This window comes from Rissa tridactyla, chromosome 2, assembly GCF_028500815.1.
Source record: "Rissa tridactyla isolate bRisTri1 chromosome 2, bRisTri1.patW.cur.20221130, whole genome shotgun sequence".
Taxonomy (NCBI): Eukaryota; Metazoa; Chordata; class Aves; order Charadriiformes; family Laridae; genus Rissa; species Rissa tridactyla.
This window is the reverse complement of record NC_071467.1, coordinates 78,003,614-78,029,066: the sequence shown is the minus strand read 5'-3', so window position 1 is coordinate 78,029,066 and position 25,453 is coordinate 78,003,614. Positions and strand designations below refer to the sequence as shown.

Below are 25,453 nucleotides of genomic sequence, written 5' to 3'. Positions count from 1 at the left end.
TGTTGAATTGCCACTGCCTTGTGTATTGTGTCATCTGTACTGAGCAAAGTGGCTTTAAAATGTTACCAAATGAGAATGCCCATGTCTAAAGTCCAGGCTACATAGTTATAAATGATACTATAGGGCTCTAGAGAATGAAACCCAGCGTTTTAAATGTCCAGTAGTACTGATTTCCCTTGGCTTTATCACTGTGTGTAGAGATTAATCATTCTGCCAGCTCCAGTTGGAGAGTGCTATAGAGGTTTCTTAATAAATAGTTGGCTCTAACTAGAGCTGGTTAAATTATTAATTGACAGCAATTTATCTGTGAGAATCGTAGCCCTTTATTTGGTTCACAGATTACCCACCACTTATTTGTAGTCATTTTTTGTTATTATAATCAACTCATAAATAGGTCATGATTTTGATTAGTTTGTTGCTGATATTTGCTCATATAGTTTGTTCATATTTTAGATAGCATGTTCATGAGTTGCCTTCTGTAAGTACATGGCATTGGTATTCTGTTCTCTCATGGGACAAATTTTAGAAGGAGAAGCCCTTTTTTTCTGTTCACAAATTATCGTTATGTCTTTATAATTACCCAGCTCTATTGGCTAAAGACTATAAATAAATGTCCAAAGAACATACGGTGTGCGCGCTTTTGTGCTGCCACTGGAAGCTGGAATTGCTGCAAGAAACAGCTGTTGGCTGAAGAACAGCTGGCTTTGCTTGCATGGGCGCGAGACTAATGCTAGGAAGGGAGAGATCATGATGAGCTGGAGACAAAGCCTCAAACCTTCCCTTTAAAAGAGACCAGCTCCTCTTTGTCACAGTGATGCTGAGCTTTTAAATCCGGTTTGACTACTATATAAACTTAGAATGCCCAAATAACCTTTCTGGTTTTTTGGGAACTATCACCTCTTCTTCCTGACAGGGAAGCTAGACTTGCTAAACCCCTACATTCATTTGTTATTAGATAATTCTAATACACAGAATGCGAAGCTGTGAGCAAAAGAGGTGTCTTACATGGTACTCAGTGTTCCTGCTATCTTCAAATCCAAGTTATCTATTAGCATCTAAGCCTATATTCAAATAAATATCTTGTTATGCCCCTGGTAATGTACAGCTGTTGGGATCATCTTTATCTTGGGACAAAGTTTGATGTTTGAACCAATTGTGTAACTCTTGCATGAGTACACAGTCAGTGTTCAGGACCCATCCTGAGTGGTGTGGGGAGGAAGCCTTCCCTTTGGAGCGACTTGGTGGTATCAGAACTTTTCAGAAAAGATTAGGTAACTTAGCACACTGCTGAGCATTGTCAGCATCCTTAGAATATTCTGCAAGGCTTTTTACTTTTTAAAAGCCTTTCATTTAAGGTGGACATGCATAAGAGTGACTCAATGAACCCCTGCCAACCAAAGAAGAAAGCAAAATAGTTAAATCATGGGAGAAATAAAAGTCCAAACCCTACACGAAACTCATCTTTGACCCTAAAAAAAAAAAAAAAAGAAAAAAACGTTCGGTCACAAGCATGATGATATTATATGTATGATATTCAGTGTGAGCGATCAGTAAAGCAATCATCAAATGTGATTTTCTACTTCTGTTTTTGTTAACGTTTATAGCTTCTTCATTCTGCGGCCTTTTCCCCATTAAACCTCAATCAATCTGAATGTTTACAACTAAGCAAATACAAGCAGTGCCACTAGTAATCAGTGAGGGCTTTCCACAATAGTATTTGTGGATTTTTTTTTTGCTCATGTTTACCCAGCTCTGGTCATACGACATGGCAAATCTTCATAAGCTAAAGAATTTCTCAGTTAAGATATGCCTTATTTACTTTGTTCTGTGACTCGTAAGAGTAATCAAAATGTGTTATTCCAAATATGTAGCCTTTGCGTGAAGAATCCTGTAACCTTCAGGCAGGTTCACAAAAAAATAGATGAGGTTCCATATTTTAATGTATCAAGTCACTGGATAAGAGTCATAATATTTGGAGCAGAGACTCACTTGTCTACAGATTCGTTCTTCTATTTTTTTTTTATTTTTATTTTTTATCCCATGAATCTTGGAAATTTGGTTCTACAGCTGCACACCTTCAGAAGGAATAGGAATGACACCTTCAGGAGGAATAGGAATGATTAGATCACTTGGCTAGAAGATAAGAGCTGATTTTTAACTAACAAGCTCTGTGAGATTTCCTGTTATTGCCAGATGTCCTGACTCCAAGACTATTATATAAATAATATAATGACAAATAATCATATTGCATATTATTAATTATATTACATATGTATTATATACTATGGCTATTACTGCTTTAATACCCTAGAGTAGTGAGATGAACGTCTTCTGGTGAGGGGTTTTTAGGTTCATGTGTCTAATCCCAACTTTGCTTCTCTCTCTTGTCCATTTACTTCCTAATTTACTTCAGATTAGAAAGAAATCGGCATCATTCTTTCCTTCTGTATTTCTGAATAAAAACTATGCTTTAAGCAGAAATTGCTGCTGAAGTTCCATGCACATCGTACTGGATTTATACTGAGTGTATGTACTGGATTTGGCCCATCTGGGGACTGAGGCATAGGGGCATGTACTATGCAAACTGCAAATGAGTTTGAGTAAAGGATAGACCCTCAAACATTCTAGTCGGCCAAGTTTATGATGCTTCTGGATCCGTGCAGTAGTCAGTTGTCTTTCTGACACTTCCAATGAAAATAGCCACGTATGACTCAGTTAAGAAATCAGGCGAGGTTTATTGTGGGTTATTATCTGAGAAGTAGTTTATTCCACTTGTGCATATAAATGCTTCTTTGATCTAAGCACTGGAAAATTTATTCAGTGGGAAAACACTATCATATTCATAGCGTGCGTTGGGTAGTACAAGATATTTATTATTGTGGTGGCACGAAGGAAGGCAATGAAAAATAATAGGAGCAGTAAGCACTCCCTGTCTGGTCAGATCCAATCAGAGTTAATACGTCTCAACTTGGGGAGACTGGCAGGGATCCAGGGCCTGTACTCGATAGTAGTTTTATCCTTTGTGTACAGTGTGGTATTCTTCACTGCTGCTCTGTGTCAGATAGCAAGCCGTATATCAAAAGAACGATTTCATCTTGTGATTAATATCTATGTGTATTATCTACGCTACTCCTTTAGCTAGAGGTTACACATTTCTTTAGAGGTTCTCATCTCCACTATCTGAGAAGTCCAGTCCTATCTACTTATAGGCAGCCTTATAGTTTTATTTCTTTCTCTTTTCAGAAACCAGGATATCAAAATTATGCATCTCTTGACAGGTGTAACATTTCCCATTCAGAACCATAAGAGTTCAGGCGTTGTCTTTGCCTCAGGGCTGCGAGTTTTGTGTGTGCATGTGTGATTTTTTTAATACAGTGAAAGCTGGATGTTGCCTACAAGAGTGGCTGTAGTTACAATATATTGCCAAATGGGCATTCTCTGGAATATATGGTATTCACGTGTAGCTCTTTATGTTGGGTCTGCTTAGTTACCAACTAACTGCTCTTAGGGCATAAAATTTTTTCATGTTGCAAACAAAACAGTGTTGCCAGTCACACTTTTCTCAACTGCCTGTGTCTGCACTGCTGCCTAATTTGTCCTAATTTAGGTCTGTAAGTATGAACTAGATAGCTCACTTTAACTACAACCTTAAGTACAGCCCTAAGCAATCCTTACATAATTGTTTCTTATGATAATATTTTGATTTAAAATGAGAATTCATATCCAATGGACCAAAATATTTGAGACTTCTGAAAAAAAAAAGAAAAAAAATTGGTATTCTTGTTAAAGGTAGTCTCATACCACATGCTCACAGGTTACTGTGTATATTGGCAGCATCTGTTTGATTCAAATACAGTAACTATGATCAAAGGCAATAAATAGATATATTTTGTTTTGGCTGTAAGTTTGGTGCTCTAACATAGTCTTGATATTGCATTTCATTTTGAACTGATGTTGAAGTGCATTCCTTTTCTGAGCTAGGAGAATATGTCTTTTTCCATGCCAAGTTACTTCAGTCTGTTGCAAGACCAAAAAAATGTTATACTGGACTTCTTTGAGAATGCTGGCTTCATTCTTCATGATCCTTGCAAATATTTTTTATTACCGAGAACTTTATAGACAGAACTTGGGTAAATTAAATACAAATTCAAAATGAGATTATTGCTTGATAAGATCAAGGACTTCGTACTTGATGTTGTTACGAATCGTGCCTTTGCTCTGTATTGCCTACCTGAGATTTTCTGATATTTCCACAAGGAAGAATAAGATAAAGAATGTGGAGTATTAGAGCCAAACTTGAAATTGTTGTCAGTCACCTGTTTACCAAATCCTGAGGAACAACTTTCTCTTTTCAAACTCATTAACACCTCATCTAAAGATTTTATGCTGTAGTTTTAACTATACCCTCTCTGCACGAGCTGCATTTCTTAAATCGATGTTAGTTTCTAAAGTGTTGTTATGTGTTTGAATTCTCACATTTTAATATAACTTTCTGAAGGGTATAAATGGTGATACTTGGTATGGGGAGATGATCGAGTAGCCATGCCTTGAGCAAATCTGATACATTTCCATGGGATTATCCTCCGCAATGAACACAGCAACACAAGACAGAAAAGTCAGTCTGTTGATACAGTGATCCAGATAGCAGCAACACTCATATGGGGTATAGAATCATAGAATCATTTAGGTTGGAAAAGACCTTTAAGACCATTGAGTTCTGTAAATCTAATGCTGCCGAGTCCACCATTAAACCATGTCCCTAAGCACCATAAACGTATTTAAAAGACGGGTAGATGTGGTGCTTAGGAACACGGTTTAGTGATGTTTTTTGGCAGTGTTAGCTTGAGGTTGGACTTGATGATTTTAAAGGTCCCTTCCAAACTAGTAAAAGAATTAAGTAAAAGAACATCTACACATTTTAAATACCTCCAGGGATGGTGACCCAACCACTTCCCGGGGCAGCCTTTTCCAATGCTTGACAACTCTTTTGGTGAAGAATTTTTCCTAATATCCAATCTAAACTTCCCCTGGCGCAAGTTGAGGCCATTTCCTCTTGTCTTGTCGCTTGTTACTTGGGGAAAGAGGCAGACACCAGCATCACTACAACCTCCTTTCAGGTAGTTGTAGAGAGCGATAAGGTCTCCCCTCAGCCTCCTCTTCTCTAGACTAAACAACCCAGTTCCCTCAGCTGGTCTTCTTAAGACGTGCTCTAGGCCCCTCACCAGCTCCGTTGATCTTCTTTGGACATGCTCCAGCACCTCAATGTCTTTCTTGTAGTGAGGGGCCCAAAACTGGACACAGTATTCAAGGTGTGGCCTCACCAGTGCTGAGTACAGGGGGACAATTACTGCCCTAGTCCTGCTGGCCACACTATTCCTGGTACAAGCCAGGATTTCCCTTTGGAACTTGAATTTTCGATTTATTTGAAAGATCTTGAATGAATCTGGAGCTGGATTTAAATTCCAGTTTGACATGAGAGACATGAAATGGCCACTGAGGGATGGTACTCAAATTGCACTATCTTCTGAAATGTAATGCCTTTTTGATTCGTAGGAAACACTGCCAGTGGAAACTTTAAGTGTAACAACTTACAATCTGTTGTACTTTAAGGAGTGGTAGATGTTTTCTGTATTAAAGTAGGTATTTAACTCATTACATGGTAATTAATAGAAGAAGCCTTTGCTGATTCAACTACAAATTGAATATCTCCTTGATGCTTTTGAGACATCATCGTATATGGGAATTAAGTCTACAGGGTATAGAAGTGTTCTAAAGAATTCAGTATGTTTAAGAAGCTTTCTTTGGAAATCAATAAAAAGAGGATTGAGATGGTAGTTGTCCTAATTTCCATTGATAGATACATTCCAAAATTGTCGTATTTGAAAATTGAAACTAAATTTCCTTTTTTTGGGGTGGGGGGTTGAGTTTAATCTTCAATAATTGTTGAGCAGTGTTTGTCATTAACTTTCATGTTCTTTCTATCCTACCAAACACACATCTTTTTTGAAAAAAGCTCTTTATTTTGGAATAACTAGTATGTAGGTCAGCCTTTTTTTATTCAAATGAGTCTTTGAATCAGTAGTTCTAATTCCCGTATACAAAGGATGGTCCATGAATACTACCTTCATAAAATAACTACATATTAACTTTTGACATACAGCCATGAGAAGCTCCTCTAGTTGCAGAGATACAACTGAATTTCTCTTGGAATAGCCACTAGGGCATTAAGAAGCCTCTCTTGCTAATCATTTCAGAGAGTATGCAAATAGATTGTGGCTAAAATTGCACCTTTCAGATTCTTAATCTTGGCAGATGACTTAAATCATCTCTCCTGCATAAAAGCCTGGGGAGGTGTAATGTACCATCGTATCTCCTTTGTTGACAAGCATTATCAACAATGTACTTCATTTCAGCTTTAATTCAAATTAATTTCCAGTACTGTAAGGAAGCACATCAATATTTACTTGAAATGTAATAGGGAAGAGGGAATAATAAGGAGTCAGAGCCAAAGATAAAGAAGGTAAATCTAAAATACTGCGCATGCTTGCTTTTTAGAGACTATCTTTCAAAACTGCTGCAGTTACATCCAAGAATTTAAAAACAAAACCAAACCAGATTGCAGAAACACAAGGGGTTTTACCTAGAGAAGAATATTTTAAAGTAGGATTTTTCTATATTTTTCTTCTGCTGCTTCCAAAACTCTCTTCAAAGAAAAAGCCAAACCTTTCCTATTTCCTGAGTGTGATAGCTAAGTAGCTATTCTGTGCTTTGAAGCCGTTAGACAATAAACGCTGTGTGGTATAACTATTTGTGTATAATTTAAATGTGCCTTTTACTGAAATATATTAAAATGATATGTGTACCAGTTTAACACTTATTTTTCCTTTCTAATTGTCAAGACACCAGACAGCTGAATGACTAATTGTAAGATTGCTGTAAACTCTGTGTAGTTTGACAGGAAGCAGGAAATTTTGATTGATTAGTTGTGGAAGTTGCTTTTCCTTAAATTTGGGACTCTTTGCTTCCCTGATCATTTTTGTTAACTTCTCTCTTTCTACTCTGTTGAGTAGAAAGACCAGCAGACCAGCAATGACTATATTTGTTCCCGGACTTCCCTAAAAGCTTTTAAGCTGTAAAATTCTGTGCTCTTATGTGGCCGATGATTCTTAGATTATTGTTACTCTCTAGCAATAGCAGAAATAAACAAGCTCTGAAATACAAAGCCCTTTGAAATTTGGCATGGAAAGAGGATGATTTGGTTTAAAATCTGGGATCATTAAAAAAAAAAATAAAAAAAAAATAAAACCAACTCCCCTGCTTTTCTTTCTGGAATAGACCTAGAACTAGAAAAGACCTGGTTTTATATTTACTTCACATGGGGCCAAAATCTCCAAGACCAAAAATGTTCACTGTTTTGGGCTAAGGTTTCACATGAACAAGCTGCAAGATTTCTCAAGCCCCATAATGTATCTTTTAAAAAAAATCTAACATGTCTTGTTCTACTTATAAAGACCACTTTATTGAGACACATTGATGATGCTGTAATGATTCAGCTAAAGATATAGCTCACATGGTAGATTATGTAGATTTTTTAGTTGTTTTGCATTCTTGCAACTGTAAAAACCAACTAGGTAATCTAAGAACGTCAGTTAGGGCAGACTCACTTCTTGGGGGCGTGTGTATATTTTCTGCAGGTGGCAGAAACCAAGTACTATCTATTTTTATTCCAGATTTTCAGTGGTATTGATACTAGTTTTTATAGCAACAAGTTCATCACATGGATTACTGTTGCTCAGTTAATGGCATTTAATTAAATGTCCCTGAGCAATGATGGGTGAGTTTTCCAGGTTGCTTGCATACTTTCTTCTCCAACAGTATTCTATGATGGAGTAAGGAAAACTAAGACACCTCAGTAAGGGAGAGCTTAAGCTTTTCTATTTCCTGTGAGTAAGTGATGGCACAGAGGATAACCAACATTTCATTTATCCTATTTAGTATTTAAAAATAAGTCTCCATATTAAAAGGGCAGAACAATTTACAATATTTCTTGGGGAAATGCAACAAAATTCTTTTTGTATTTCCAGCTACGATATTTGTTAGAAGCTTTTGTTATACAATTACGTGATTACCTTTTTAATCTAATAGATGTATCTGTATTTCTGTTAGTATCCACCACTGTCACATTATCATCATGATGATAATGAGCTGTAATGGCAAGGCAGTCAGTGTTTTATTGTTTAAATTCTTCATAAGCTGAGCACAGTTTTTATTCTCTATCAAGGCTGCAAAACAGAACACGTTCAGATTTTTAACCTCTATTTTTGACTGAAACTTCTTGAAAAATCACATCACATATGTTTCATTATACCAAGAAATACATTGAAAGTAGAGAAAAAATTAACTAGGACACTGATCAGATTGTTCAAACAGTGGTTTAATTTCAAATGGAGAGACAAACTATGAACATGTAAACCAGCTCTAAAAATAAAATGTTTGGTTTTTTTTTAAATTGAGATTTCTGGGTTGATAAAACATCATAATTCCGTATTCATTTTTGAGGTTCAGTTTTTTCCCAAAGAAATAATTAGTATGTATTTTAACATCAAAGTATATTCTTTTTGTTTTCTCTATGATTGTAGGGGTCCTAAATTTACCCATAATATATTTTTAATTTTTAATGCAGAAGGGTTGAAGCTCAGTCTTTCCCTTGTCCTTTAGGCTGTATTATGATTAAAAACCTATTGCTGTAAATCAAGTATAAATAAGTATCTCAGAAACCTGGAGGTAAAAGATAAATTCAGTTACAGAGAATGGTTATTTTATCTTATCTTCTAAATATGCCCTTGCTTTAAACCAAATTGTACCCCACCCCCATATGGGAAAACAGATTATAGCGAAGGCTTTAATTATCCATGTTCTACTGATGATTTAACTAATTTTAAAGTTATTTTTAGGAAGGGAAAAAAATAACATGTTTTAAATCCTCTCATATTCTGTGTACCATATCCATCTTTTTTGGTGTTTCAGATTGCTAAATTGTAAGCCGTGGGCTTTCCCTTTGTAGGCTCAACCAGCTGCTGCATTAACTGTTTTCTGTGTCTTTTTTCTGTGTTAAGCGCACTTAAGCCCTTATGCAACCTAATACTTGTGTCACTGGAATAATTTTCTGCTGTTAACCGATTGCATGTTTGCGGTAGAGCTTTGTTTGAGTTCCTGGGGTGGAAGAAAGCAAATACTGATGATACAACATCAGTCACCTTGCACTTCCTTTGATTTTGTCCTATTATACATAGAATCATAGAATTGTCTGGACTGGAAGGGACCTTTAAGATAATCTGGTCCAACCATTAAACGTTCTGTACATCAATTTTATGTTTGGTATTTCTATTTATTCTTCTGAGAGACTTCTGCCTTGAAGGCAACCCTAATACCCTTTTTTATTTGTTTCTGTGGTGTTTAATTAATACAAATGTTATCTAATGAATGTAAACACTGTATATACATGCATGGATAATATTTAAAAGGAATATAACATTAATAATTTTTTTTTCTTTAATTTCAGCAGTCTTAATACTGCCTGAATGTTTTTGTTTTCCCACTGGAAAAATAATTTGTATACAACAAATAATATGCAAAAACAGTGTACAATGGGCAAAATAAAAAATGAATATAATTTTCCAAAACCTATTTCAAATTACACTTGAAAATATATGTAATTTCAACTACATTTCAACTACACTTTAAAACTGCACTTCTCCCAAATATCCATCTATTAATTTTAAGCTTTTCTTTATAACAAAAAAACCTGATTATTATGTTGACAGATTGTTAAAGGTGTCAATGAATCTGTTTTCACATATTATAATATACATAGTGTTTTTCTTGCATTGGTGGTACCTTATACAAGTTCAATTACAAATGTCACTCAAGTACCGAATATAGCTTTAGCTTCCGTTTTCTGTGTGTTGCGTTGACTGCCCCTTTCATCTGTATTGACTATATTCTTTCATCTACTTAAAACATCTTGCTTTTCTAAACACGGTCTTGTGGGGAAATTGCAAAATAGGCCCTTATTTACACTGACTATTCTTAGTTTATAATGTGCAGTTGATTTTGCTGTTCTTGAGTTTTCCTTGCTATATGCGAGGAGATTTTCCGATCTGTAAAGGCACCTTATTGTGCTCAGAAAGTATAGGAATACTTGTGAAGTCACAAACACGAGCATACAAGAGGGCTGAGGATATATTTGAGACTATTACAAGTTTCTTTTGCTGGCAACTCATACAGTTTAGAAGGTACCGATGACTTGTTTTTGCAACATTACTGAAAGATAGTATGGTAGGCTTCTCCTCTGGAAAACATTGACTTGGATTCTACGTTCTGGTGCTGGTTCAGTTGCTTTCTGTAGACAAACCCTTTCTTCGAGGTGCTATGCTAAACTATACTAAAATGAAGATTAAATTAGGTTTTACTTCTGTCATGGTTTAACCCCAGCTAGCAACTAGGACCACAGAGGCACTCGCTCACTTCCCCCCACCCCACCCCCCCAATAGGGGAGAGAAAAGAAGGAGAAAAGGAGGGGAAAGGAAAAAAAAACTCATGGGTTGAGATGAAGACATTTTTTTCCTTTCATTTAAAGAATTGAAATGAACTTCCTTCGATACTGCCTCATTTTGGATGATTTGTTAAAGATGGTTTTGCTTGAAGAATGCAGCAATGTTTTGTAAACATAAAGTCTCCTATAAATATTTATCAAGAAGTAGCTACAGCTTCTTTGAGTGTTCATATTTCTGTTAGGAAAATCAAGACATTACAGGTTTATTAGTTTGTTGCAACTGCCATTTGTTTGGTTTTTGTTTTCCTTTGCAAGTGTCACCACAGATGTTGTAATGATTCTAACCACACTCTTGCAGTGTTCTCCTTTGCTGGTTGTGCTTTATACCATTTACATCTTAAACATTACTTTTCAGTTTTAGAGATCATCCTTTGATTTTGTCCCATTGTCCTTTTGCTCATTACCGACTCTGTTGCCTCCAAGCTTGTTCTCTACAACTCCATCTCAGGTTTTCCATTCAGTTCTTCACAGTCTCCTACACGTTACATACCAATATTTCATCTGTAATTTTTCTTTCCTCTTCATCTTCATTCACAGTGACTGGATTTCTAACGTTCCGTTGCTGGTTTTGCAGAGCTCTTTAAAAGTATCACGGTACAAGTTAACAAAGCACGTTATTTACTCATCCTGGCCAATGTCATTATCTTTTACTACTCCTGTGTGTACTCGGTCATCCTTAAACGAAGGCTGTCAGGTGTCTGGATCTATTCCAGCATGTCTTGCTTGTGCTCAGGATGCAAAGATGCCATTCATTCGAATTCTTAAATAGCTGTTGGACTCAGCCTTGACATTTGTGATGAAACTGGAACTTCCCTGTGTCCATGGCCATAAAGTTACATCCATTAGGAAGGTCTGTGTTTACTATTCTTCTTAGCTATTTCTTGGCAGAAGTGGACAGTTAGTTTGATTATAAAGTAAATATTGACTTCAAAGATTTTGACAGGCCTGAAAACCTCCATACCCTAGAGCCGTATTCAAGACTAATTTCTTTCCCTGCTTCTCGTTTTATTTTGCTTTACAGTTGTGGTGCGAAAATGGCTGAACAGACAACTCTCTTGTGGATGGGACTTTTACAAGTTCTTTAAGAAATCTGCGATCTTTGCTGGAGGCTGGATGCGTAATGTTGCACACATTGTAGTAGAATTGGAAACACTGGAGCAAAGCACCTAGCTTTTGAAAGTACTGATGCAAGGGCTATGATTTTCCGCTGGAAGGAAGCCTGGTATAGCCCGTATTACATGCTAGTATAGTTTGAGGAGGTTGATAGCTACATACCATAGTCTGCTGAACATAGCCACCAATTCAGTGTCTGTCTCAAAGTTGCAGAATTAAAACAGATCCTCATCCTAGTTTAGGCTACCGGGCAGCCCATGCAAAATCAGAGTCATAGGCAGGAGGAATTCAAAGCAGAGAAGATAGGTTATAGGAAGTCAGAAGTAGGAGAGTTTACTGAGGCAGAGGTAGATCTCAGATAACATTTTATTCATTTTTACTGAACTTGTGTATGACCCACATTGCTGCTGCGAAGGGTGGTGTTTCTTCCTGGTAATCTGTGGGATCTCTGGAGCTGCTTCTTCATTTAAAGCCCAGTCATTTATGACTTTTGACATTTCTGTATGAGTGCTGATCCTCTTAGACAACAAATGGGAAAGGAATGATTTGGGAGATGCTGAAAGAAAGCAAAAGGAAATGGGAGGAACGGAGACTGTATGCCAAGATAAGAAGGACAAGCAAGAGCAATGACAGCTGTCCTGGGGAAGGCATTAATGCTGCAGTTCTCAAAGGGAGAATATTTTATTTTGTTCTAGGGTGGTATGCTGCTGTAACCATATTCTCCAGGTCATAGACCTGAACGTTATAAAAAATTGTAACTTCGCCCTCTACAATAAACAAATTTACTGAGGAGAAAAGAAACACAAAATATTTGGTTTTCATCATATTCTCTTGTCCAAAGCTGCTCTTCTAAATTAAATACGTGTGTAGGCATGGGGGAAGGAGGCCTCCAGTTATGTGGTTTTTTCTTCTCTTTTATCTTTGGGGAGGTGACAGCAAATGATGTCTGTAGATGCCAGACTCAGCACAGTGGCAGGAAGAAATATTAGTCTGTACGAGAAGCACGTGCTGAATGCGTACCTGATTTTTGTCTCATGCAGGAAACAGCTAAATGCAATGTAACATGAATCACACTGAATCTGTTGGCTGCCAGTTAGACAAGCGATACAGAGTTGTACTAACTGATCTGTAAAGTGAATACCAGCTCATTTACGTGTGTAAAATGATCTCGCTGCTTCTTCTTTTCTTCCGCAGTACGTTTTTCCAGTTTCTGTGCTTAAAAAAAATAATTTGTTTTTTCACTCAGTCACTAACTTATGCAGCCAGTGATTTTTTTTTCTGGGCACTTCTCAGTCCGTATTTTGACCTTGAAACTTGCTGTAATTATCGTTTAGATTTTGTATCCAACAATCAGCGGTGCAAACACTGCCTGTAACTACATTCTTCACTTGAGCTATTTATCACTTAATTGTGAGACAAAACTGAGTCTTGGCAAAAGTTTAATTAATTTTTGGATATAAGTCTACTTTAGGTTGTTTGGAAAAAAAGTGATAGTCAAATTAGAAATTTTTTTAATGTGAAAAAGTTAAATTTTAATGAAAATTAAGAGTGTAATTTAATAAAAGGTTCTTTCTAAAAAATACCCTTACATACAGTAAATCCTGAAAAGCTTGTTTATACCGAGAAAGGCAAAAAATGTAAACAGTTATATGAAGTGGTTATATTGGGAATTGAGAGGTCAGTCAGAAGACTAACATGCAGACATGATCTGCTACATTCAAAAGCTTGTTATGGATAAAGGGGAATGCACTTCATATACTGAGCTAAGCATTTATAGTTCGTCTAATTCGTTTTGACTGTCTAATAAAATTAAGTCCATAGTATCTACTTACTAAAGTTTTGTTAATATGGTTAAAATCTTATATATAAACTTCCTACTGATGCCCCCTGTTATTTAGTGTTGTGCTCCCCCTTCCAGTTCTTCTCCAGGTCTTAAGATTGACTATTCAGTCTTCCTCAGGCCAGGGAGAAGACTTTAACAGTAATTAGCATCTTGGTTTCTCCACCTCCTCTTCGGTTTTGGAGTCTGCATGAGGCTACTTTTTGGGGTATTTTCTTAAGGTTGCTTACTTGCTGTTCCTCATCGCTTCCCAGGCAAAGTCTGGGAGCCGCAGGCTGCCCTCCCCCAGCCCCGTGACCCCGCAGGGGCTGTTTGTCCGGCAGTGACTACGTAGGGGTGCCAGCCCCCCGCCCCGGGCGCTCCCAGAGCGAAGCCAGCACAGGGAGGCCACAGGCACGTGGCCACCAGGCGATTGCTGCCACGGCTAAAACCAGCTCCGGCCAAGGCAGGGCCAGAGCCGTCCTGAGACCCCGCGCTGCTGGCTCACCACCAAGCCTCTGGCCTTGTGCTGGTGGCGGCAAAAACTGTACTTACTGGTCTGCAAAACAGAGCATCCCAAACGTATGTCTTGCAATTGTTACCGACTCACAAGAGATGTTACAGCCTTTCAAGACTTCACATGAGTAACAGCTGATCTCAGTATGCGTTTGCAGTGTTGGATCTTTAATTTTTACTATTGCTGGCACATAGAAAATTGCATAATGCAGTTTTGGTCAGACAGCTACCTAAAATATTTATCAGTGTGAGAATGTGGTCCTCTGTGTTCAGAACAAATGTTCTTTGGTATTTTTAAATTATTTAAAAACTTTGCATGAGTGAATCAGAAATCTCATCAGTCATCTGACTGGGTTCTGATGCTTAGCTCTCCTTGCTTAGAAATCACAATAAGGTTAGAATTGAAGAGCAAATGCTACAAATAGAATTTTTCAGAATTTGACGAAATCCAGATGGTAAGAAGAAGGAACACAGCCTTGTTTTATTGTTATATTGACCTAGACTCAATTAAGACCTGCAGATATTCATGCAGAAGTGCTTTATTAAATGAATGCAATACATATCTAAAACCCATAGTTTTTAACACATACAGTTTCAAAACAGACTGGGGCAATGATGGACTTTATTGCTTCTTGAACTGCTTTAAACATAGTAAAGTGTAGTACAGTCTGGTAACGTGAAATCAGTTACCCTTGCCATGAATGTGCATTTATAGTAGCCAGACTTTGAACGCTTGTTTTTTAGTGACTACTGCTGTGAAGTCCGTTCCGCACTAATAAAATTATTTTTTGCTGTATTACAACACATACAAAACTTGAATGGCTGCTTTCAAGTTTTTTTTCACTGTGCTATAAGAAATTTAGGAAACTGCAGTCAAAGTACTGCAACACTGAGTGTGGCTTCTGAGGCTTCATTGAAATCATCTGGCATAGGACGAAGATTTGTTCACTGAATTACACCAAGTAGGTAGAATTGCTAGTATGATTTTTAGTTACTCATTTTCCTCTTGCCTTTTCAGACTATGGCACTATTAAGAAAGTACTTGCCCCAATGAACCAGACTTCAAGCAGCTGCCTGCTCGAGGAAATTGAACTCCTGCCGAAAAGTCAGCGAGAGCCCATCAGGAGCCTTCAGATCCTGCACAGCCAGAGTGTCCTTTTTGTGGGCCTTCAGGAACACGTGATTAAGGTCCCCTTGAAGAGATGTCTCTTTTACAAAACATACAGGTATGAAGAATCAGCTACTTTGCTTTGATTAGAGAAAAATGCTTGCAGAGGGTTGTGGAAAAATGAGAAGGAAAATCGACTAAGTAGGAATCCAAATTAATTACCTCTCTCAGCAATTACTTTCTATATACACTGTTTATCAGAAATGTCTCTGACTTCTTTTACTAACTTGTTAAGACTAGATGAGACTGTCAGGGAATTATATTGATATTTAAGTGTCATTATACAGATTCTGAATTGTGAAATGAAACAGTAAGAAATGGTTTATATAGAAAACATATCTGATAATGTGCAATATAGCTGATGGTTTAATATATTTAAAGCTTGAAAAGTGGACAAATTTAATTTGGAGGTTTTTTGAAACTGTATTATAACTGTGTAAGCACTATCTCTGTGGGTTCAGAAAGAAAACTGGATTGAATGAACTGAGAGTTAAGACTAGTTGGAAAAGTGGCTATTTAGAGGTAGTGCTGGACCAGGAAATCATAATAAATGTAAATATTCTACTAGATTAAAGTGTTGTGCAGCTAACAGTTGTTCCATCAAACAAGGGAAATAACTTTTACAAAATATCACTTGGTCTTAGACTGTAGTATGTTAGTTAAGGAATTTTAAGTTCAGCATACAACCGTTTCTATAGGTTGTCTAAAAGTACTTTTGGGTTGCAAAACATATGCTATTAGAGATTGTTAATTCCATCTAATTAGTTATATCTTCCCTTTGATAGAAGTGTGGTTCCAGTAATTCAATACAATTGTTCTGTTTTACATCAGGTAGACTACGAACCAGTGTGATGAGCTTTTTGAGAACTGACAGATGCATTTAGTTGGGTTTTTTAGCTTGTTTTGCTTTCAGCTTGTTAAATATACGTTCCTTTGAAAAGCTGGGCTAATAAAGGAGGGAGAAAGGGTGCCAGTTGCCTTTCTTGGCTGCTACACTCAGCATTAGGGAGACATCATTTATGCAGCAGACAGAGAGATTATACTTCCCGTGAAAGGCAGTGACTGTTTGCAGATGGAGACGTTCCTGGCTGTCAGAGGGAACACGCACACGGTCACAGCAAGGAGGTGATCACAGAACGCAGGTGTAGAGCTGCGGCTCGGAGACAGTGGAAAGACTTTTCTGAGGGACCTGGCTCTACGTGGGGATTGGTGGCATGAAAGGAGGCCAGGCATGAAAGGCTACTGGGTTGAGAACAAGACTGAAGGAAAAGCTGTGCCCTGGGAAACTGGAGTACACGGGGAAGGGCGGATTCTCCTTACAGTTCTTTACCAGCCCTTGTTGTTTATGCTGTCTTATGTAGAGTATTTTAGGTATTTTCTACTAAAATAGTTGTGGTAGGACTCTCAAAGCTCCATTGGAAGTCCTGCAAAGCTCACTTTAAGGAAAAATTATATATAGGCAAGTCTCTGCCTCAAGCTTTTGGTTGGTTTAGGGGCCAACATAGGACGAAGTTTCATCTTTCTTTGGTTTAACAAGTTGAAACAGGATGTGTGGTGGTCCTGTAACCCTTCCTGGTTTATTTCTTCCTTTTTGTTAAGTGAAGGACATATATTTCGGGAGAGGGAGGGGTGTATGTGTGTATATCTGGAGAAAGGAAAAATATAATGACATATTCTTGTGCTTCTCTCTTTTCTTGAATATGTCATGGTAATGTTGTTCTGGTTGTATAAGACATTAAATATATTTTCTTAAGCAGATGTGTTTATTTCAGAAAAGGAGGTTGGGCTGGCATCCTGTGTTTTCTTAGGGAGTCTGTAAACACAGAGAGCTCAATAATACGAGTGTATTTACACCAAGCCTGCGTTCTGCTTGAAACATTTCAAGCCTGGAGCCCTATTGTGTTATTAGTGAGGTGTGAACTCCAAAATCCAGAGGTGAGACTTCCAGAGCATATGCTTAACTGGTGCCCATGTGGAGGTTCCACAAGGTCCCTGCTACCTGTGCTTCTGTCAGGACAATTCCTGAGGCACATCAGTGCTACCCCAGCTGCAGGGCCCAAATGTGCTTCTGCCCTCGCAGGGTGGGACTGCTGTCTCAAATCATAAACCTCATACACAGCTGCAGGCTAGGCATTCTTCTCCGTTTTTGAGCAGTGGGGTCTAATTGACTGGATTTTAAGGGTGTTTTGGTTTTGTTTTTTTTTAAAAAAAGTGGTGCTGTTCCCATTTTACTGAATAGAACAGTAGCTAAATGGCTCAAATCCTGCTGAAATTATAATTTATTCCTCTGCTCAGAGGTATGTGAAGTCTTCCACTGGAACAACTTACTTAAAAGGAAATAAAATTATTACTTGTGGGGTTTTTCAATCATATTTTTTGTAGTCATATCACTTTGCTTGGATAATTAAATATCCATTGCACCAGAAGGGTTACCATCCATGCTGTCTTCCTGGTTAAAGACTTCACCAGCAATTCTAGCTCTGTTTTGTGAGAAAGGAAAGGATTTACAGCTGTGATCTAGATGAAATAAGGCTTCTCATCATCATCTATCATTAGAGACTCAGAAAATTTGGAAAATGCAGACAGTCTTTCACATATCACTTATTTTTGGCTTGACTATTTTTTTCTTGGCTTGTGCTGGATTTCAAGCATATTTGGTTGTCTATAGGTAGAGAGAGTGTAGTCACCTTACTTTGGGCTATACATTTCACTAGGTAATGAAACATCTGAAATTTAGTCACTGCATTTCTGGGTGCTTTAATATTCACATTCTTCTTATAAGTTGCTAACTATTACTTCTGTACTACAGCAATGGATAAATAGAGTAATGAGTGAACCTTACCTAAGGAAAATGCCTTGGGGCATTGTGGATCTTTTTTGGATTATTTTAATTTTATCACTTCGTATTTATCATACTTAGGGCTGTATAACAGCACCAAGGCTATGTTCTGAACTTCCATCAATAATAACCAGAGTTTCTTCCCCAGATCAAGGGCATGTGTAGTCTTTAATATCTACTTCACATAATTTTTGAGAAATAGAGCATGCTTGTGTATAAATAACAGCCTTAAAAAAGCCAAAAGGCTGAAGGCGCACTAGCTCATCTGTCCTGCCTTTTTGTGTCGATGGCAGAGTGCTCACTATCTAATCTTTTCTAATCTTTTTGTTTAGGTTTACTGCAAGGGTTTCAGACAATGCAACTTCAGGTCCTCTGTTGAACAGACTGTTCCACAAGCTAATATCTCAATGTCAAGATAATTTCCCTGAGATTGTCTCTTTTTTACTTTCATTTCATTATTCCTTGATTGATTTTCACATACCAGCCTCTAAAGGTTACTGCTTTTATTCATAGTTTATTATGTCTCTTTAATTATCTCTCTGATACGCTGTACGTATTTAGCTAATTCGTATTTCCTTGTAAATCTGTTCCTCCAGCACTTTCTTGTAGCAGAGTCCTCCATGACACAGTGTTGCCTCTGACAGACATTCCCTCTGATTTAGGACAGTCCTCTTCTACCAGCTCACAGCTCTGCTCCCACAGACACTGTAATTGAAGGCCCATGAAAATATTGTTTCACATTTGGAGACTTAAGTTTGATTATTATTATTTTTTTTGTGTTCTAGGTGCAGTTCAGCGCACTTTATTGCTGTGACAGCAGTCCCTATCACAGGCAGAGCCTATTGTCACACCTGTAGTTTGTGTTGCTCGGCACTTTCCATTATGGCATGATGTTTTCGTTGTTTATGAGTTGCCCATGTTAGTTATTTGGATTGACAGTTTTCATGGAGGGGGGTCTCCAGCAGAGTTCTGCCAATGGCTGAACAGTTTTGAACATCTTGTCATGATTCTGTTGTTTTCAGGAATCAGCTAGGGAAAAATAGTTCGGGCCGTGTGGATTCTTACAAAGAGTTCTCCAAAAAGCCCTGGTGTCTTCATGCTTCAGGAAGAAACAGCAGAGCAGTTACCTTAGTTCAGCTCTCCTTGGGGAAAATCCTTAAGATTTGACCAGGTTGTTGTCACATGAATATTGCAATTCACACATGTTTATCAAATTTTTACAGCAGACCATCAACATTATTCACTGGAGCTATTATTTTCACTAAGAATTCTCCAGCTCTCTGTACTACTTCAGAGTTGAGTAGGCCAAGCATAAAGCACAACTGACTTTCGTATACCTGCTAATTAACTATAATGTGAGATAAATAGAATGATTATCATGAGAAGATAACTATTAAACTCCCTAAAGTTGCAGTGTTTGCTATTTACTTTGAAGGCTATAAGCATAAGGAGTAAGATGTGTAGCAGGGGAGTAAAGACTCCATCCTCTAAAACAAAGAACCAGGCAGCTTTCTTTTATTGGCAGCGGGAGCCTTCAAAAGCAACCTTGGATGGCGGTGATTTCTCTGAGGCAAATCTGTCGATGGAATAATTTGGACTGGAGTTTTCAGTGCATCAGTTTTGAAAGTAGGGGCAATGAAAGGTGGTATCAGCCCAATGTTCTGTAAAATCTTACCAAGCAAGGATCAAGAAATTGTATTTCTCATAGAAGATAGGTTTTACACACTTAGAAGGCTTGAAAAGTAATCTTACTATGATGTTATATGTAAGTAAATAAATAGTGACATCTGCTAAAAGCTGTAGAAGTAGTGACTTCTCTGGTGTAGAAAAACAACTTTTGAAAATTTTTGAGTATTATATTTTACATTTTATGCTTAAAATATTATTGGGCAAAAAGATTGTTTTGCTAAGGAGTGTTATCATAGCTATTCTGCTATAACCCTGACTTTTCTCTCTCTGTGCTCTGTATTTTTATTTTGGCTTCTTTGTTAACCGTCAGCTACACAATCTGTACATACACAAAAGATAACTGTAGCAGCATAGTAATAAGAGGGGTACTGGACTAACTAAGAGAAGAAAACAATTATTGCAAATTTTGTTGTGCTTTATTTCATTCTTAGAACTCCAGCGAGATTATTGTATTAAGTATTTAAAATGCTGTCGCATTCCTTTGTTTTTCCTTGGCTATAGATGTTGCTTCCTCAGAAGTATTCTTGCACTCAGTACAAACTTGTTTCCCTGGGAATAGAACACTGTGGCTATCGTTACGTAGTAGAATCATGATTTCTATATACTAATATTATAGACGTTAACAACCAGTAATGTGGTCTAAACTATTACTAGGTGCTAATGTGTCCAGAAGGGCTTGCCAACACATGGAATTGAAATTGCTGCTTTGAAATAATCATTCCAGAATAGTTATTTTTTGATATACAGGTGGATTTCGTTATTTCAAAATATGCAAGCCTTACTCCAATTTAAATCAGAGGAAGACACTGCTACAGTAGAATTTTGGAACTACTCGAGGCCTAATCTGAATTAGTGATTCCAGAGTAATATTCCAGAATCAGAATCTTCATAAATTTCCCAAACTAAGATAAATCGTAATCCTGGCTGCAAGACTAGATTATAAGCACATTTTAAAAATGTGAAATCTTTTTTTAGCTATTAGATACACTGCAAAATTATCTTCAGTTGGTGGGAACTTATGAGAACACTAGTAAAGTCAGCAAAACTATGAAATAAGCACAGTTGAAAGTCTTCCTCACTCAAAAGAAGCAGAATATTAGTCCCATACTGGGGAAGGGAATCAATTGAAGCTCTCCAGAACTGGGGTTGACCTATATTTCTTTCTTCCTCTTTGAGGACTAAGGTTTTTGCAGAAAGTGTCTTTGCCTGTCTGGCCTAGAGACGTCAGTCTGCATCAGAGACAAATTACGCATTTACATTTTGCTGCATCTGAAATATTTGGTCACAACTCTAAAGTGTGTGATCTATGCATGTATGCATTGTATTGTATTTTTGACAAACAAGAAGGAATTTTAATAAACAAGTAGAATTTTACAGCCTTCTCCCAATGTATTTATTGCAGTACCCTAGGAGGACAAAGGAAAATGTCTTTTCCTTTTAGTTTGCAAAGTGGTAAGAAAACCAGATGGACGACTACATATTTGCAATTCAGATTTTATTAGCAGGATATTATTTTAAAGAAAGAAGTGACCTAAGAAATAAAAATTTAAAACAGGCATGTGGTTTTCATATGTCATGATGTAATTCATTTCTTTGCTTTAAAAAATACCAAAAGTTTGAGGAATTTTAAGTTCAGTGTAGTTACTGTTAAGTTTTTCTTGAAAATCACCTGACATGTTTAAAGCAACCCACTTTCCAAGAGATCATTTCACTAGCCATTTGATACTTGGCAAGTGTTTCTCTGGAAACAGAAGTTAAAGGTACTGGATGGTTTAAAAACAAATGAACAAACAAAGGCAAATCTGGAAGGTTTTTTATTTTAAAATAATTTAGCATATCAGATACTGGACTGCTGTGGAGTCAGGCCAGTACATATCCTATGCATCTCAGCTTACAGTGCTCTGCATTACATAGTAGTTGCTTTCTCATGAGAATTATTTGCCACTCTCTTAATAATCTATAATCTGTTTGTGGACATTTTCATTTATTTGAAGTTTAACAGAAAATTAACATCTGAGTTTGAAGTCCACTGTTGACCTGAATGTATGAAAGAGAGAAAGGGTATTCTTGATGCAGTTAGGGAGAAACTGTGGGCAGGATTCGAGGACAGGAGTTTTTATGCTCCAGTTCTATGAGCCCAAACCAAGTGGCTTTAAAGGCCATCTGCTCCTGATAGTATGTTGTCAGGCCAGTGGAGATATGTACAGTTACTTCTAAAATGAGAGGTAACGGTGCCCTAAAAATGTTAAGATACATGCTATCTTAACATTTTTAAGGGGTTCTGGAGACCAAGTCATATGAGGAGAGGCTGAGGGAGCTGGGCATGTTTAGCTTGGAGAAGAGGAGGCTGAGGGGAGACCTCATTGCCCTCTACAACTACCTGAAAGGAGGTTGTAGAGAGGTGGGTGTTGGCCTCTTCTCCCAGGTGAATAATGACAGGACCAGAGGAAATGGTCTGAAGTTGCGGCAGGGGAGGTTTAGATTAGATATTAGGAAGAATTACTTTCCTGAAAGAGTGGTCAGGCACTGGAACAGCCTGCCCAGGGAGGTGGTTGAGTCACCATCCCTAGAGGTATTTAAGAAACATCTAGATTTGGCACTTCAGGGCATGCTCTACTGGCAGAGATTGCAGGGGTTGGGGGTTTTTTTGGTGTGTGTATGGTTGGACTCGATGATCTCAAAGGTCCTTTCCAATCGTGAAGATTCTATGATTCTATGATTCTATCTGGTTAGTACTTTTCAGGAGCCAAGTTGTACATCTTATATCTGGGCCTGCTATCTTCATAATTGATTCATATTCTAGTATAAAGTTAACCTCAACATTTAAGTTCAAAATAACCTAGGTCACAGCTGACTGAAAGGATATGAAACTTGTGTACCCTATTTACCTTCTATCTGCTAAAGATATGCAGGTCTTTTAAAGGCATGGGGTGCCATATAGAAGCAAACATGGTCAGCCTGGGTAATCACTGTTACTGCTGTTCTGATCTAGGAACCCATCAACTTGTGTGAAAATCCCCAAATCTGTTGTTCTTGGGTTGCCTTGCTATGTAAGTACCTCAGATTTTCAGAGCCTATTTGCCAATGACAGATTTGCAGGCTCTAGTTTCAGCCCATCAAAAGGGCTCTGAAAACCCTACTTGCACCTAGTAGTCCCAGCATTTCCAGGCTCCTGCTTCCTAATCAGAGGGCTGGAAGCTTTGTCTTGGCTGATTGACATGGATGGGGACTTCAGATGTTGTTTCTTTACAATGAATAGCAAGCCTACCTTCTCTTGTAGAGAGCACACTCTGAAAGTTGTCTTTTGCATTTGTTCCAAGTAGAGCCACTTGGAAGTGTCTGTATTCAGACAATTGCATGTTATAAACAATTTTCCTAAAAAAAATACATAATTCCTGATTCTGGATTTGAAGCTTGTAAATTTAAGGCTAGTATTGTCAGTGCATGCTGCAAGATTGAATCATACCTAGGTGGATTTTGATTGCCTTATAGAAATTCAAGCAGGAGAAAGCAATAGTAGTCCCTACAGAGTGTCTGAGATGATTAAAGCATTTGATTGTTCTTAACGTTCCAGGCAAAGGTTAAGCAGGATTCTGAATATTTGACACACATCTTAGTTTGAGCTCCTAGGACTTTATAAATTGTGTGCCTACCATTTATGTTCTTCTGCATCATTCATCTGTATCTTTAGATCCCTGTTTTCATTGCACTTATCTATGTATACACACAGATATATATGTGTGTGTGTCCACAAAACCAGTAGTAATGAGAACACTGATAAGTACCTGTGTACGGATGTCCGGTATCAGATTCGTGTATTCATTCAGAAGTAGAAAACACGATGCATTCGTAACATAAGACAGGCTTTTATCTTCCATTTGTCTGTTCAAATTTGCAGTGAGGAATCTCTCTTCTCTGAAGTAAGATGGTGACCCTAGTTCAGTTCCTGGTACATGAAGTGTTGAGATCACAGTTGACAGTAATTGGAACTAGGTAGGCATGGCTATCTCAGTAGAAACTATTTGAACGGGTCAGGAGACTCAAATATCCTCTGTTCTTCAAAATGCTGGGTATAGGTAAAGACAGAAGAATGTTTCATTGAACAGTCTCAGAAGTTGCACCTCTTATGTTTATACATTCATGTTTATGTATAAACATACATTATGTTTATACATAAAATGTTACAGCTCAAGAGGATACCTGATTAGCACTTACAATGTATATTGATAGCAGAATATGTTCTTCCCCTGAAAGATTTCGAAATCTCTTTGAAATCAATGGTATTGAGGATATAGCTTTTAATCTTAAGGTTTTTTGTTCTTTGAAGCACACATAATGAATTCTTTTTAGTCTAAAACTGTTGGGGGGGGGTTGTCTGTTTTGCTCTGAATGGTGTTCGTTTCTGCCTCATATTCTGCCTGAATAAATAATCTCAAATGTATCTGAAGTAGAGCAGTTTTGCTAGCCTGCTTAGTGGTACTTATAAAATAGCTGAGGAAAATGACCTGCTATTGCTGCCTTGCTTTAGAGTGGGATGACTTACAGTTCTGTTACCAGTCAGTCAAAATCCATTGTTTGAGTGTTGCATGACTGTCGGTCGGCATACCGAACCATTGCAGCCAAATGAATGCCTGGCAGGAGAGACACTCAACTACCTATCATTTACCTTTGGTAAAACATGTGAAGTGACAACACAGAGGAAAATTAGAATCAATCAGTGGAAGCCAAAAGCTGTTGAAAATTTTTGTAGAGAGTGGTGACTCGACAGGGTGAGTGGCATCAAGAGACTTTGGATGAACCGATTCACTTTTATTCCTGAATTTCCTTCCTGCACAAAATTGCCAGTTTTAGCAGTGCTGGGACAAATCATGTGAAGTCTGAGAGATGTGGGCTGGTGTCTACTGGGAGTAACAGACAAAATGTTCATTTTCATCTCTGGTGAAACTGAGATGTAAGGTAGACTTCCAGAGACAAGATGGCTAATATATTATCCAGCTCTGCTACTTCCACTGTCACTATCTGAAAGGGCCCTGTCAACTGAAAGACCTAACACCAATTTTTAAATTTATCTAATTTTTCATCTACATTGGCTTTAATTTAGACCGAGATTAGGGAGGAGAAAGGGATAAAGATGTGTAGTGCTATCTAGTTTTTTACTTTCCTTACTTAACGTGAATTTGACAGCCATTTTGTACAATTTCTGGTGTTATTTCATGTATACACTGAAGCTGTTCCTCTTACTGCTGTCTCTTGGGAGAGAGATTCATTAAAAGTGTTAATATAAAATTTTCATTGATGAGGACAGTAAAGGCACATAATTGTGAGTTAATAATAGTCCCTTTAAATTTCACACTTCCGATGGAAGTTCTGATAACTTCTCGTAACTTCTCATACTTACAAGCTTTATTCTATCCTCATTTTCTGTCTGTAAACTTACTTTGTTATCTGTTTCTTTTCTTTTTTTATCTAGGCATAACAGATCAAAATAATTAGCTGCTGTTATTCACACATTAAATTATCCCTCCAAGGAAAGAAAATGATTTTAAAATGTGACATAATTAAGCAAATTGGGGTAAAAACTTACCCGCATATTACCTCTCTAATTTTCATTTAAAAGAAAATATATCTACTTTTCAGAGCTATTGGTGATCTAAGCAAGTGATCTAAAAGAAATAAATAAGAAAACCCTCTGAG

The 25,453-nt window shown here is 37.5% G+C and overlaps 1 protein-coding gene across 10 annotated transcripts in view; it reads left to right on the top strand.

Annotated features, from left to right (window-relative positions):
- Nucleotides 1–25,453, top strand: part of SEMA5A (semaphorin 5A) — a 417,613-nt gene that overhangs the window by 289,351 nt on the left and 102,809 nt on the right. For all 10 annotated transcript variants that reach the window (XM_054193340.1, XM_054193343.1, XM_054193348.1 and 7 more), the window contains one exon: nt 15,082–15,289. In XM_054193340.1, coding sequence (XP_054049315.1) covers nt 15,082–15,289 — 208 coding nt within the window. The remainder of the gene's footprint in view (nt 1–15,081; nt 15,290–25,453) is intronic.